Source organism: Mesoplodon densirostris, chromosome 7, assembly GCF_025265405.1.
Source record: "Mesoplodon densirostris isolate mMesDen1 chromosome 7, mMesDen1 primary haplotype, whole genome shotgun sequence".
NCBI classification, from domain to species: Eukaryota; Metazoa; Chordata; class Mammalia; order Artiodactyla; family Ziphiidae; genus Mesoplodon; species Mesoplodon densirostris.
The window spans coordinates 98,458,433-98,471,286 of record NC_082667.1 but is presented as its reverse complement, the minus strand read 5'-3'; the positions used below and the strand labels follow the sequence as shown (position 1 = coordinate 98,471,286).

Genomic DNA, 12,854 nt, shown 5'->3' with positions numbered 1-12,854 from the left:
CATGTGTCATGGGTATTTTGCAATGTGTACACGCCCTGCTGAAAAGGAAGGTGGAACATGCTTTCAGTTTCATACCACACACCAAGGCTAAGAGAGAAAAACCATGGCCGGTGAGTTTCTTTCTTGAAAGAATAGTTTTGGAGGGGCTGGCTTTTTCAGAAGCCATAATTAAGTTCTGTGAATGTTTAGGTGAGCAGAACAGAGGGAGTGCAAAGAGAGGGAGGGGTGGGGGCAAAGGGAAGGAGAGAAGGGGTCCAGAGGCCGCACAGTCTTTAAAAAGGGAAGACAAGGTCCAGAAAGGAACCAGGCTTTACTGGCTGGTATCCTGCTGTCATTTTGCAATCTTAACTGAATTCTTAAATGTCATAGTCTGACAGATGATGCAGAATTGGCATAGAATGGGTACAAGCAGTTGTTGTCCCCAAGGGAAATGGACAATCACTATTTCATTATTTTATTATGCACAGTTGAATAAATATGAGGCATGTTATGATGACCCCTGGTTTTCAGGTACTAACTTGGAGGTAGTAAATCTCAGTCTTCAGGCCACTCAGTGAGCATATATGGGTAATACTGAGGGAAGAATAAGAGATGTGGGTGTCCTCAGGATTACCACACTGTGTGGGGAGGGACATTTTATTGATTAAATCTAAAGGAGGCTATTCTCCGTTGCTGAGGTGAAAGGAAAATGAGGCTGTTTCTGTGACTTGAGGCATCCTTATGTTTCCAACAGACAAGGTCCTGAAGGAGAAGAGAAAGCTGTTTGTCCATTCAGTGGGCATGGGTACAATAAATGGCTTGCTGGATGAACTATTAGAGAAAAGAGTGCTGAACCAGGAGGAGATGGAGAAAGTAAGAGATGAAAATGCTACAGTTATGGATAAGGCCCGGGCTTTGATAGACTCTGTTATTCGGAAAGGGCCCCAGGCATGCCAAATTTGCATCAGTCATATTAGTGAAGATGACTCCTTCCTTGCAGGAACACTGGGGCTCTCCTCAGGTAAGGGTCAATAACTCAGACTGAAGTTCATGTAGACCATGTTTCTTTATGCCTAACATCTGATTTCTTCATTGGTCATGTTAGTTTGCAAACAACTTCCCTACCTCTGGCTTCAGGGCCCCATTTCTATATCAGTGGTCATTTTGCATCCCCTCTGTCTCTTTTCTTCTTTGTTCCTGTTGTTTTGGTCTTAATGGCCTTTTTTTTTTTTTTTTTTTTTTTTTTCTTCAGTACGTGGGTCTCTCACTGCTGTGGCCTCTTCCGTTGCAGAGCACAGGCTCCAGACACGCAGGCTCAGTGGCCATGGCTCACGGGCCCAGCCGCTCCACGGCATGTGGGATCTTCCCGGATCGGGGCACAAACCCGTGTCCCCTGCATCAGCAGGCGGACTCTCAACCAGTGCGCCACCAGGGAAGCCCTTAGTTGCCTTCTTTTGATTAAAGCTCATTTCCTATCCTGAGTACGTTGTAGCTCATTTGTTGAAGGTCATGAGAACAGTCTTGAAAAGCTCCATGCTGTATCCTCTATTCCTCCTAGCAAGGCACTATTGATTTATCTAGTTAGTTAAAATAGTTAAAGCCTAGAGGTCCCTAGGAACTTATGTAGTCATCAGACACAAAGGTTTAAGGTCTGTAATCAAATACTTTGTCTAACTTCTCTCCAAAATTTTGCTCTCCAGGTGGAATAAAATATATTTCAGGGATAGTGGAACACTCAGAGAATAAATTCAACTTTTAGGAAAAGTAAGGATTTTAAGCAGACTCTTTAACTTGCCCCCTTGCATTTTCTTTTGAATAAGATTGTGCACTAGCATGGTACTCTGCTGGGGACCATTCTGGGAAGCCCAGCTCCCCTACTCTAGTCTCCTGAGGGCCCAATACAGTTTCAGCCATCTGAGCTGCCACTTCTGTGGTTCTCTAGTTCCTCCATAAAAAAAAAAAAAAAAAAAAGTGGAGCTCTGATGGACTTACAGTTACTGGTTTCTTTTGTGCTTCTGGAAGTCATTCAGGGGAAGAAGATGTTATTTGAAAGCAAGAAGCCATTTTTTTCCTAGGGATTGAGAGAAGCCTGTGCCCCTCTGAGTGACACAGCAAATGTTTTTTGTGTTCAATTTCTTTGTTTTGTTTTGTTTTGTTTTTGATACATCATTTACATTAACCCCTGTCTTAAGAAGTAAAGACAGGGCCTCCCTGGTGGCGCAAGTGGTTGAGAGTCCGCCTGCCGATGCAGGGGATACGGGTTCGTGCCCCGGTCTGGGAGGATCCCATATGCCGCGGAGCGGCTGGGCCCGTGAGCCATGGCCGCTGAGCCTGCGCGTCCGGAGCCTGTGCTCCGCAACGGGGGAGGCCACAACAGTGAGAGGCCCGCATACAGCAAAAAAAAAAAAAAAAAAAAAAAAAAAAAAGAAGTAAAGACAATCAGTCAATAACAATAGTGTTCTAGAATATTTGTATAATAGCCAAAGTGTCTTCTTCCTTGTCATGTTTCTTTCAACTCATAGTTCTTGAACCATAGGGGCACTTATACAACTCGCGATAACTAATTCCTGGAGTCTGCCTCCCTAGTTGTCAGATGATGCCCCCTCTGTCAGGGTTGTCATCACTTTTTTCCTCCTCATCTATTTGCCAGTTGTTTCAGGGTGCTAGTATATGATAATTGGATGTAATATTTAAATGTACTGTAAAGGAAGAGATATAAAAAAATTCTTAGCAGACACAATACTGCAATAGCAAGGCCTCCTCCAGAAAATGTTCTTGAATTTATTGATGGTTAATTTAGTCCAGCAGTCTACATGGGAAAGACGGGACAAACTGCAGCCTTCTTCCTCGGACTTGAAGTTTTGTGAGATGTCCTATGGGCTCTCCTCCATTCACAACAGAGACATGAACCATATTTTGCCTATGGAAATCTTGTCTTCAATAGGTACTATGAGAGAAAAACTTGGAGTATTTTTCAGTTGTTGGCTCATGCCAATTATTAAGTTTCTGGAATAAGTTTCTCAGGTGGGTGTTGCTACATTGAGATCTTTATAAAACCTTAAATAAATTTAATCTCAATTCCTGTCCTTGAAATTGACAATCACAATGTATAGTGACGCCAGAGAAGATATTAATAGATTTGAGTGAGTAAGGCAAATGCAGATTACAGAGGCTGTGTGTCTAACACATTGGGGTAAGAATCTTCACAGACTGTGACTATTTTAATGTCCTTCATCTTTCCTCAGGTTCACAATCTGGAAATTATTTTAATACACAAGAATCCCAAGCGGTGGTTCCTCCTTTCCCAGGTAATGGTATTTTCAAAGCAATGACATTCTTTGAACCCCACCTTCCCTGACATTAACTACAGATTAATGGGATGAATCCAGGGTAAGGGGGGTTATGAGTAATTCTCACAGATTTATTCCATATCCTTTTCTCTTCTTAATCTATTCTGCTTTAGTAGGAGCTGTTCCTACAGCTTCACTATCATGTTTATACCAACAAATCCTGAATCTGTATCTCAAATCCTGACTAACCACTTGAGTGCCACACTTCACTAAGTGTCTATTGAACATATGCACTCATATCTCCTGCAGACACATTTACTCTACATGGGCCCAGAAATAGCTTGCCATCCTTCCCCCACCTTGCTTCCCTTCCACTTTCCTCTATCTTGATTAATGGTGACACCATTACCCAGTTATTCAAACCAGAAACCTGAAATTATCGTAGACACTTTCTTCTTCCTCACTTCCAACATTCAAGCAGCAGCCAGATTTTATTGATTTCTCTCTCAAATTCAGATCTGTCTCTGCATTTCTACTTCTACAACTAGATTTCAGAGCCCCCATTGTTACAGTGTTCCAGAATTCTCCAGTCATAACTCTCAATATATTTTTCTTGCATTTTTTTAAATAAATACATCCTTTTCCCTCACAGAACTTTAAGTTTAATGAGGAAATTGAACATATCTGATTTATTTATAGATAACATCTAATAGAAGTTGACCTGTAATGTGTATGAACATATATTTGTTAAGACTATTTCACTAAATAATGTGGGCAGAATCACTACTATTTGCTATGCCATTAGAAAATATTTAGCACATGCCAACTGTGTTACAGACCCTATTCTATAAACTATTTAGAGAGTAATGAATGAAACAAGAAAGGGTCTTGCTTTTATTGAACTTACATTAATATATGAATAGTGAGTGGATAGGCATTTAAGAAGCTCCACCATCAAATTAAAGCCAGCCATAAATTTAGGGATGGAAATGACACTACACATACCTGTATCAGTTAAGATGATACGGAATGTTATAACACAGACATATTTTTATAATGGCTCAGATATGATAGAAATGTTTTTCCCAAATCACAAAAATTCTAAAATGGGCATTTTTCATCAGAAGGCAGCTTTCTTCCAGGTGCTAATTAAGGTACCTAAGCCTCTTCCATCATATGGCTCTGATATCTGCAACATATGATGTCAGAATAACTGTGGTAACAACAGTCAAGTTAATGACATTGGAAAGAGTATATGGGATCATTTGTGAGAGATTTTGCTAGGCTTGACCTGGATGAATCACACAGTACTTCAGCTTGCATCCCATTGTCTAGAACTTAGTTATATTGTCACACCAAGTCACTGGATTGGTTAGCAGTATAGATCAGATATGTGTCCAGGAATAAAGAATAAATTGTCTTGTTGAACAGCTAGCCAGTCTCTGCCACAAAACTTAAATGGAAAACTTTTCATTCTACACAATATCGAAGGTAACACAAGAAATACCTAGGTCCCAAATCACAAAGAAGTTCTTAAAAATATTTCATTTCTCTACCCTGAAAATGGTGGTCTCAGCTTTATTGAATCAAGGTCAATATGCATTAGATTTCTTATTAGCAAACCTTATATTTGTCTGAATCCAGCCTCTTGCTTACCAAATAATCACTGCTTTACTTGTCCTGGAACAGTATTTCATCCACAGTTGTAGACAGATTTCATCACAAAGTGATCTTTTTCTCTTAAAATAAAAATACCTTTAATTTGGAAGAAATTTAGAGGCCACAGAAGCAAATATTTCACCAAGTTTAGAAATTACCCTAGTGAAGCAATTAAGGGTGCATATTTTCTTAGCTATTTCATGGGATGGGACACTCACTATATAACCAAATGCCATAAGAAAAATTAGTTCTAATAAAATCCAAATATTTATCTTTAATATTTTCTATTGTTCTTCAGACTCCTTTATGAAGGAATACATTTCTTCCACATAATAATGATTTCTATAGTTTTCTCAGATATATCCATTCTAATTATCTCTTACTTTCTCCACAGTCAACACACTTCATGCTACCTTGGCTTACCTGAATTTACAATAGTTTCTTCAAATTCCCCTTCAAAATTGAATATGTTTCTTGCTTGAATAGTTTAGTTTCTAAAGGATCTTCCAAATATCAAGAAAACATTTCTATTTTGAAACAAAGATTATGTTAATTTCTTTAGAAAATACATCACATTATTGGATGGTGTTGAACTTGTGATCAAAGAAACCCCCAAGCCTTTTTTCAAATGAACTACTGTGAAAACTATTCCTCATATATTTGTGCAATCAATGTTTAGTGCTATAAATCTCTCTAAGAGTACACCTTGATTTTAGTATTTATCATTCTATTTCATATTCATTTTAGTTCATGTATTCAATATCTTCTCCTTCTCACTATATGTACGCACAGTAGAGAGATCTTAAAGTTTAGGACAAAAGTTCGCTTTCTTTCTTTCTTACTTTTTTTCTCTCTTTCTTTCTTTCTTTCCTTCAAATCTCTAATGTCTACTATCATGCCTGTTAAGCAAATAAATAACTAAATAAATAGATACATAAACATATTTTTTAAAACATCATTGAAATAGATTCATTAAGGTCTACCTCCACTATCCTAATCTTTCAATTATTTGAAATAGATTTATATCTTAACTATTATATCTAACATATTGTTTTCTGAGAATTTTATCATGCATGGCCTTAAAAACCTCCCTTTCAATTATTTTAATGAAAAAGATTTGTGAAATTCTGATTCTAAGACATGAAGGGATGTGATAACTGTATCACACCACTGGAAATCTCTGGCTTGGAATATATTTCTTTAGCAGAGATGCATTTAATGATGCTAAGGACTAGCCCAGGATTGTCTTCTTAAAGATTAATTTCCTCCTCCATGGCTTCACACACAGATGATTCTAGGAGGAGCAGCAAATGGGACAGTCAGGAATGCCATTATTCATAATGTTTCTTGTCTCTTGCAGCTCCTCAGGCAATGCAGGACAACCCAGTTAAGTGTGCATCTTCAGGGCCAGGAGGGAACCTCAAGCTTTGCCCCCTAGAAACAGCCCAAAGGATATGGAAAGAAAAGTCAGCAGAGGTGCTGTGCTCAGAACATAAGGATCCGGGTGAAATATACATGGAAGACCATTCTAAACTGCAGTGTTCTGCCTTAGAGCTAATTTACTTGAGAGGTTCTGGAAAACCATTCTGCTCTTCCCTTACATAAAGGATTCCTATTTCCCAGGTTTATGTAGAGATTTCCAAGTTTGGTCCAATCCCCTGAGTAAATAATTATAATAATAACAACAATAGTATCTATTTAATGCTTAATATGAATCAGACACTCTTCTAAGGAAGTTGCAAGTAATAACACCTTGAACCCTCAAAATAACCCATTTTAGAGATCAGGAAGCTGAGACATGGATTGTTAACTATTTTGGCTAAACCAGTAAGTCAAGGAATACATTTTAAAATTGAGTCATTATGACTCCAAGCCAGTTCATCTCACACAGCCCTACCTCTCAAAAGTATTTAAATCAAGTGCTCAGCTGCCATCTGGGCATTTGCAAATTTCATTCCACTCCTATGGTAGGACTCATTCTCCCTCCCTGTTTTTATCTATGTTTCAAGAGATTAGGTTTCTAGGTAGGACTAAGGGTAGAGAAGCTGTCTTATACATTCAAGATGAATATTTAATTAGAGAGAACAAGACTGTTCATCCAACCTACATTTCTTACAGATTTACCCAATAATGGAAAGGTCAATCCGCACACGTATTGCCCTCATTATCTGCAACACAGAGTTTGAAAATCTTCCCAGGAGAGATGGAGCTGATGTTGATATCAGAAACATGAAGATGCTACTAGAAGGTCTGGGGTACAGTGTGGATGTGAAAGAAAATCTCACTGCTTCGGTAAAGTCTGTCATAATGTAGAGACAATGCTCATGCCCTTTATATTCCTAAATAACATTAGAAAGATTGGTTGTAGAACCAGAAACTTAAACTCTTGACAGTCTAAAATCTAAATTTGTTCTTGTAGGGTACTTCATGCTTCTAACCTAGAGTCTTTTAACAAGGGTCTGGTAAAACTTTTAACTGGGAAGAGTTCTATTAATTCAGTAATGTCAACAGCCAAATGAATAAATAAATAAATAAACAAACAAATAAATAAATAAATAAATAAACAGTCCCTTACATTCTACTAGAAATCCCTGAATGGCATCCCATAACATTTTCTTCACCTTTCTGTGAATTGAAACTTAAATTTTCTTTTTGTATTTCATTGATTTTCATATCATCCAGGAATTCCTTAATGTTCTTTATTTGATTCCAAGGTGCCATGATAACCAATCACATAGTTCAAAATCAGTGGTATGTCTCTTTTAGGACATGACTGTAGAGCTGAAGGCATTTGCTGCTCGCCCAGAGCACCGGACCTCTGATAGTACTTTTCTGGTTCTCATGTCTCATGGAATCCGGACTGGAGTTTGTGGGAAGAAATACTCTGAAGAAGTCCCAGATATATTAAAAGTCAACACCATCTTTCAAATTTTGAACACCTGGAATTGTCCAAGTTTGAAAGACAAACCCAAGGTGATCATTATCCAGGCCTGCCGTGGTGGTGAGTGCTGATGTCTGTTAGAACACAGACGCTGAAGTTTTGATCTCATCATCTGTATGTATCCAGTATTTTTCAGTTCCTTTGAGTCTACTCAAAAAAGGCTACAATCTTTTTTGGTGACGGCAGATGTTCTTTGACATTACAAACAAGTTTGTAGCTTCTATGGATTGTATGACTGGTTGGAAGATATTTGTTCCATTTTCAACTGAGATATCACTTTTAATCTTAAGACTGATACTTGGTTGGGATACTTGGATGGGATATATTCATTTGAGGGCTAGGAGAGATAAGATAAGCCTCTTAAGATAAGAATTGTTGAAAAGATAGTTTTTGAAATGTATGTGTGGATCTGCATGTGAATTAAAGCTAATGACAAATAGATTAGTAAATATGGTTGTACAGATGTTTAGGGGAGAAAGTTCTCTTGACTATTGATAGTAACAAGAGACCAAATCTTGTCTTTCCAGAGAACCATGGGATGGTATGGCTAAAAGATTCAGTAGAAGCTTCTGGAAACTGTTCCTTATTGGCTCCAGAAGATTTTGAGGATGATGCCATTAAGAAAGCCCACATAGAGAAGGATTTTATTGCTTTCTGCTCTTCGACACCAGGTAATGGATATCTGTGTAAGACACGTTTGTGGGCATTACCAATGCAGAAACTCACAACCATCCTTTAGAGTGTGGATATCTGTGTTGAACTTTTCATGAGACTCTTGAAGACTAACTCAAGCCTTCCTCTCAGTGACACCTTCAATTCCCCTTATCCATGGAGACCAAATAAATATACATATATTTTTACTAAATTAGTAACTAGTAAACTCCCATGGTGCAAAATATTTTCCTGGACTGTGAGAAATAAATAGAAACATATCTACACTGAAGTAAATTAGAATCTGACTCCACATACAAAAAGTTCTACATGTTGGGATCACTCAGCAGTTCAATTTGCCTAGACAAATATTATAAAACTGTGGTATTTATAAAGGGGGTAGGGAGAAGGAGAAAAGCAGACAAAGCATATTGAGTCCCTAAGTTAAAGTTGTTTCAACCAGAAATATGGAGTTTATGAAACAGAAACAACCTGAATGATTCTAAACCTCTAAAACCTAGAGGTTTTAGATTAAGAGTACTGCCAATTATATTTTGACTCTGTCATTTAGTACTCTGTATGTAGCTTCTCTGGGCTTTCTTTGAATTCCTCACTAATATATGCAAATACAAATATCATTGTTGTAAGGATTAAATGAGATAATAAATATGAAATATTGAGCATGACAGAGTAAAGTACACATTAAATGATGACTACTATTAAAGATGATTTTATGGTGTAACTTAATTCAAGGTTTTACCTTGAGTTACTTTCCATATAAAGGCTTAAATAAAAGTCATCCACTATGTTTTGGAATTTCTTGGACATTGACATTCTCTTGATTACTTCCAACCTTAAAAACTTGCCTCTGATCAAATAGTTTAATTTCCAGATTATTTTCTATAATATGGTGCCATCTCTCCGGAGATAGCCTGCTTTTTGCATTGTGTTGATCATAACTTTTTGAAAAAATCTTTATTGGAGTATAATTTCTTTACAATGGTGTGTTAGTTTCTGCTTTATAACAAAGTGAATCAGCTGTACGTGTACATATATCCCCATATCTCCTACCTCTTGCGTGTCCCTCCCACCCTCCCTATCCCACACTTCTAGGTGGAAACAAAGTACCGAGTTTATCTCCCTGTGCCATGTGGCTGCTTCCCACTAGCTATCTATTCTACATTTGGTAGTGTATATATGGCCATGCCACTCTCTCACTTCTAGTGTTGACTATATCTTGATGTAGAAATCATTTTTTTTCAACAATTGAAAACAATGAAACTAGGCAAAACCTCCACACATTTACAGTTTGTGTATATTTAGCAGACTTAATATTAGACATAACTATTTTTTAAAAGTCCTTTGATCCCAACCTTCCACAAGAGACTTACCTCTGGCAAATATAGGCTTTGTAGCCCCTTGTCATCTTGTCATCCATCTGGGTGATTTCTGTCTCCTTTTCATTCACTTTCTTTACCCTCCTTTCCAGATGATTCATAGAAACTCCAGTTCAGTTGTCTTCAGTTTCCACAAGTAAACCTAGCTTCACATTCTCTGGTATTAATCCCAATTACATTGTACGTAGTGCTCTTCTGAAGAAAAGTGACAGACCCCTACCTAATTTCACAAAGAACTTACAGGGATACCAGCCTGCAACTCTCTCCCACCTACTTCCTTTAACTGGAACCAGCTTCGTAAGACTGTTGTAGTTTTAGATAGGATATTAATCCATTACTATTTTACATTTTATTACCATGTTTATTGGCAAAAAGGTTTTTAAAGCATATATCCATGTTAAAGGCACAGCTATTGATACTTTTCTTATATATTCCTTTGCATAATTTTGAAATGGCTTATAACATCTATGTTCCTACTATTTTGTATAATTATTATTTTTCAATGTCTTTTCCATAAGACTGTTTTGTCCTCCAATAGAATATGATATTTCCCTCTTAAATTTTTTTCTAGGTATGTATTTCTTTTCTGTTGGTACCATTTTCATATTTAGTTAATGTTTTCTTTGTCTAAATACCTTATGGTCAGTATTATTTGATTTTAATTAAACTATAAAGTAGATAAACTGAAATATTATTAATATGATTACCTTGTATAGACTGGGTATTACATATCCTATATTCTCCCAGATCCTTGTGATACATTACATCTAATATGAAAATATATCTTTGTGGCAGAAATTATGACCCTACCCATTGCTGTCAAAGCCATTGCCTTTCAGAACATATAATTAACTATCAAGTCACTAAATAGTACTCCTGGGATCCATACTCAGGTATTTCTTTCTCAAAACCCAGTCACTCCCCTCCACTTCATTATGCCTTTCTCTCCTTGTCTACTAAACTTGTGTTTCCTTGAACTCAGAGACTGTGCTGCCCTAACATCTGTACTTATATAGCATACTTCACATGACTTTAACTATTGTCAAGTATCAGTGAAAATATACACACAAAATGATGAATATATTCACTTAAAAATGACTACAGTCTGTAGGAAACAACATAAACTCAACAGCCTGCCTCAGCTTGAAGAGAAATCCTAGGACTCCATTTTTGTGGCCAGGCAAGACCTTGCATGAAATTTGGAATGTGTTTTCTTCACAGATAATGTTTCTTGGCGACATCCCATATTGGGTTCTCTTTTTATTATTAAACTCATTGAAAATTTGCAAGAATATGCCTGGTTTTGTGACCTGGAAGAAATTTTCCGAAAGGTAGGTTCTAGATACTTCTTACACTCTACTTACCTGTTTGTTCTAATTGGAAATCTAGGGAGCAGCTCTGGACATGTTTTTCTACTAAAAACTGTTCTGCATTTCAAATGAGTTTTGAGGGTCTTTGGTGAGTCAGCCAACCTGGAAGCCAGTTCCAAGTTTTATGACATAGAAACCCCCTAGAAGACAATCAATTATTTGAACTCCCCTCTTTTCTGAATAGACAAATGAGTGGACTTTAATTTGCTTGTGTCCATATCTATTAGATTCAGTAGATTTTAAAAGCTTGGTCATTCCATCCTTAGATATGTATATTGCTGATCTGTACAGAGGCACAAACTTTTTGTTTTTATCACTTATTTTGCTATACTTTTTGCAATTTTTCCAGCATAAGTGAAAATCCTTCTACTCAGAAAAAAAAATAATTCTACAGACCTTCTTTTACTTTTAGGTTCGATTTTCATTTGAGCTGCCAGATGGTAAGGCACAGATGCCCACCGCTGAAAGAGTGACTTTGACAAGATGTTTCTACCTCTTTCCAGGATATTAAAAAAGTAAGTTGTAGGGACAGATGTGTGTGTGCAGTAGGGGTGGGGTGAGGTTGGAGGAAGAGTGCTGAACTACATCCTGGTCAGATCTCAAGGTCTAATATAATAAACGGAGGATAATGAAAGGATGTCTTTCTGTTGTTTAGTGCAGAGCACATTGCACTCCTCTCAAAGTTCTTCAGAGATAGATGGCCCTTTCTCAAGGTTAGCTGATATAGATTGAGAGGTGGCCAGAGATGATGAAAGCTCAGTTTTAGATGTTCCTCCCCTTTACCTCAGCAGGGCAATATTTAGACATAACATACGCTCTTCCCTCTTATGAGTCTGTGTGACCCCTTGGTGGAGTGATTCTATAACTTGAATTTCTTTTAGCAGGATTCATTTTTTTTTTCTTTTATTTCCTCTTCCTTTTCTTTAGGAAGCCAGGAGTTCTGCCACTCTATACATGCTTTGGGATCCTGTCAGCAGAAAAGAGACATTTCTTTAAACATTCCAATAAATCTGAAATAAAAATGAAAGGCTGTCTTTTTTTTTCCCACCACTCTTAGAAGGCAGGGGATGGAATTTGGAGCAAGTAATGGCTTTGGAGTCTTTAGACTTCATAAGAACTGAACTGGCTAACTCCATTATTTCCTTCTAGAAACGATTTGCTAGACTTTCTTCTTTAGGAATACAGAAAAAATTACAGTAGGTGCCTGACTTCAAAGAATTTAGAGCTCAACAAGAGATTCAGAGAAGGTAATATGATAAGAAACATCCCAAATCCCAGAATTTAGGATGAAAAAGTCACGACTACTGTTTATGTAATTCTAACCCTTCCTTAAGGAATTTCAGGAATACAAAGTATTTTTTTTTCTTTTTTTATTTGGGTATAGTCGGTTTACAATGTTGTGTTAGGTTCTGCTGTACAAAGAAGTGAATCAGCTATATGTATACATATATTCCCTCCCTCTTGGATCTACCTCCTACCCCCCACCCCCTTCCCACCCATCTAGGTCACACAGTGCAGGAGCTCCCTGCACTGTACAGCAGGTTTCCACTAGCTATCTGTTTTGCAC

General features: G+C 37.4%; 1 protein-coding gene across 1 annotated transcript; it reads left to right on the top strand.

The window, feature by feature from the left end:
• The first annotated feature begins 765 nt into the window (after nucleotides 1-765).
• LOC132493424 (caspase-1-like) lies at nucleotides 766-12,260 on the top strand. The gene is made up of 9 exons (XM_060103937.1): nucleotides 766-1,000; nucleotides 3,225-3,287; nucleotides 6,289-6,404; nucleotides 7,047-7,220; nucleotides 7,695-7,929; nucleotides 8,397-8,540; nucleotides 11,139-11,248; nucleotides 11,700-11,802; nucleotides 12,215-12,260. Exons 1-8 carry the CDS (start codon nucleotides 781-783, stop codon nucleotides 11,796-11,798), a joined length of 1,161 nt encoding a protein of 386 aa, XP_059959920.1. The 5' UTR covers nucleotides 766-780; the 3' UTR covers nucleotides 11,799-11,802; nucleotides 12,215-12,260.
• Nucleotides 12,261-12,854: the final 594 nt, after the last annotated feature.

Coding starts and splice junctions, on each gene's coding strand:
- LOC132493424 (XM_060103937.1), top strand. CDS start 781: ATGGGTACAATAAATGGCTTGCTGGATGAACTATTAGAGAAAAGAGTG. Junction 7,221..7,694: donor AAGAAAATCTCACTGCTTCG/GTAAAGTCTGTC, acceptor TGTCTCTTTTAG/GACATGACTGTAGAGCTGAA. Junction 8,541..11,138: donor TTTCTGCTCTTCGACACCAG/GTAATGGATATC, acceptor TTTTCTTCACAG/ATAATGTTTCTTGGCGACAT.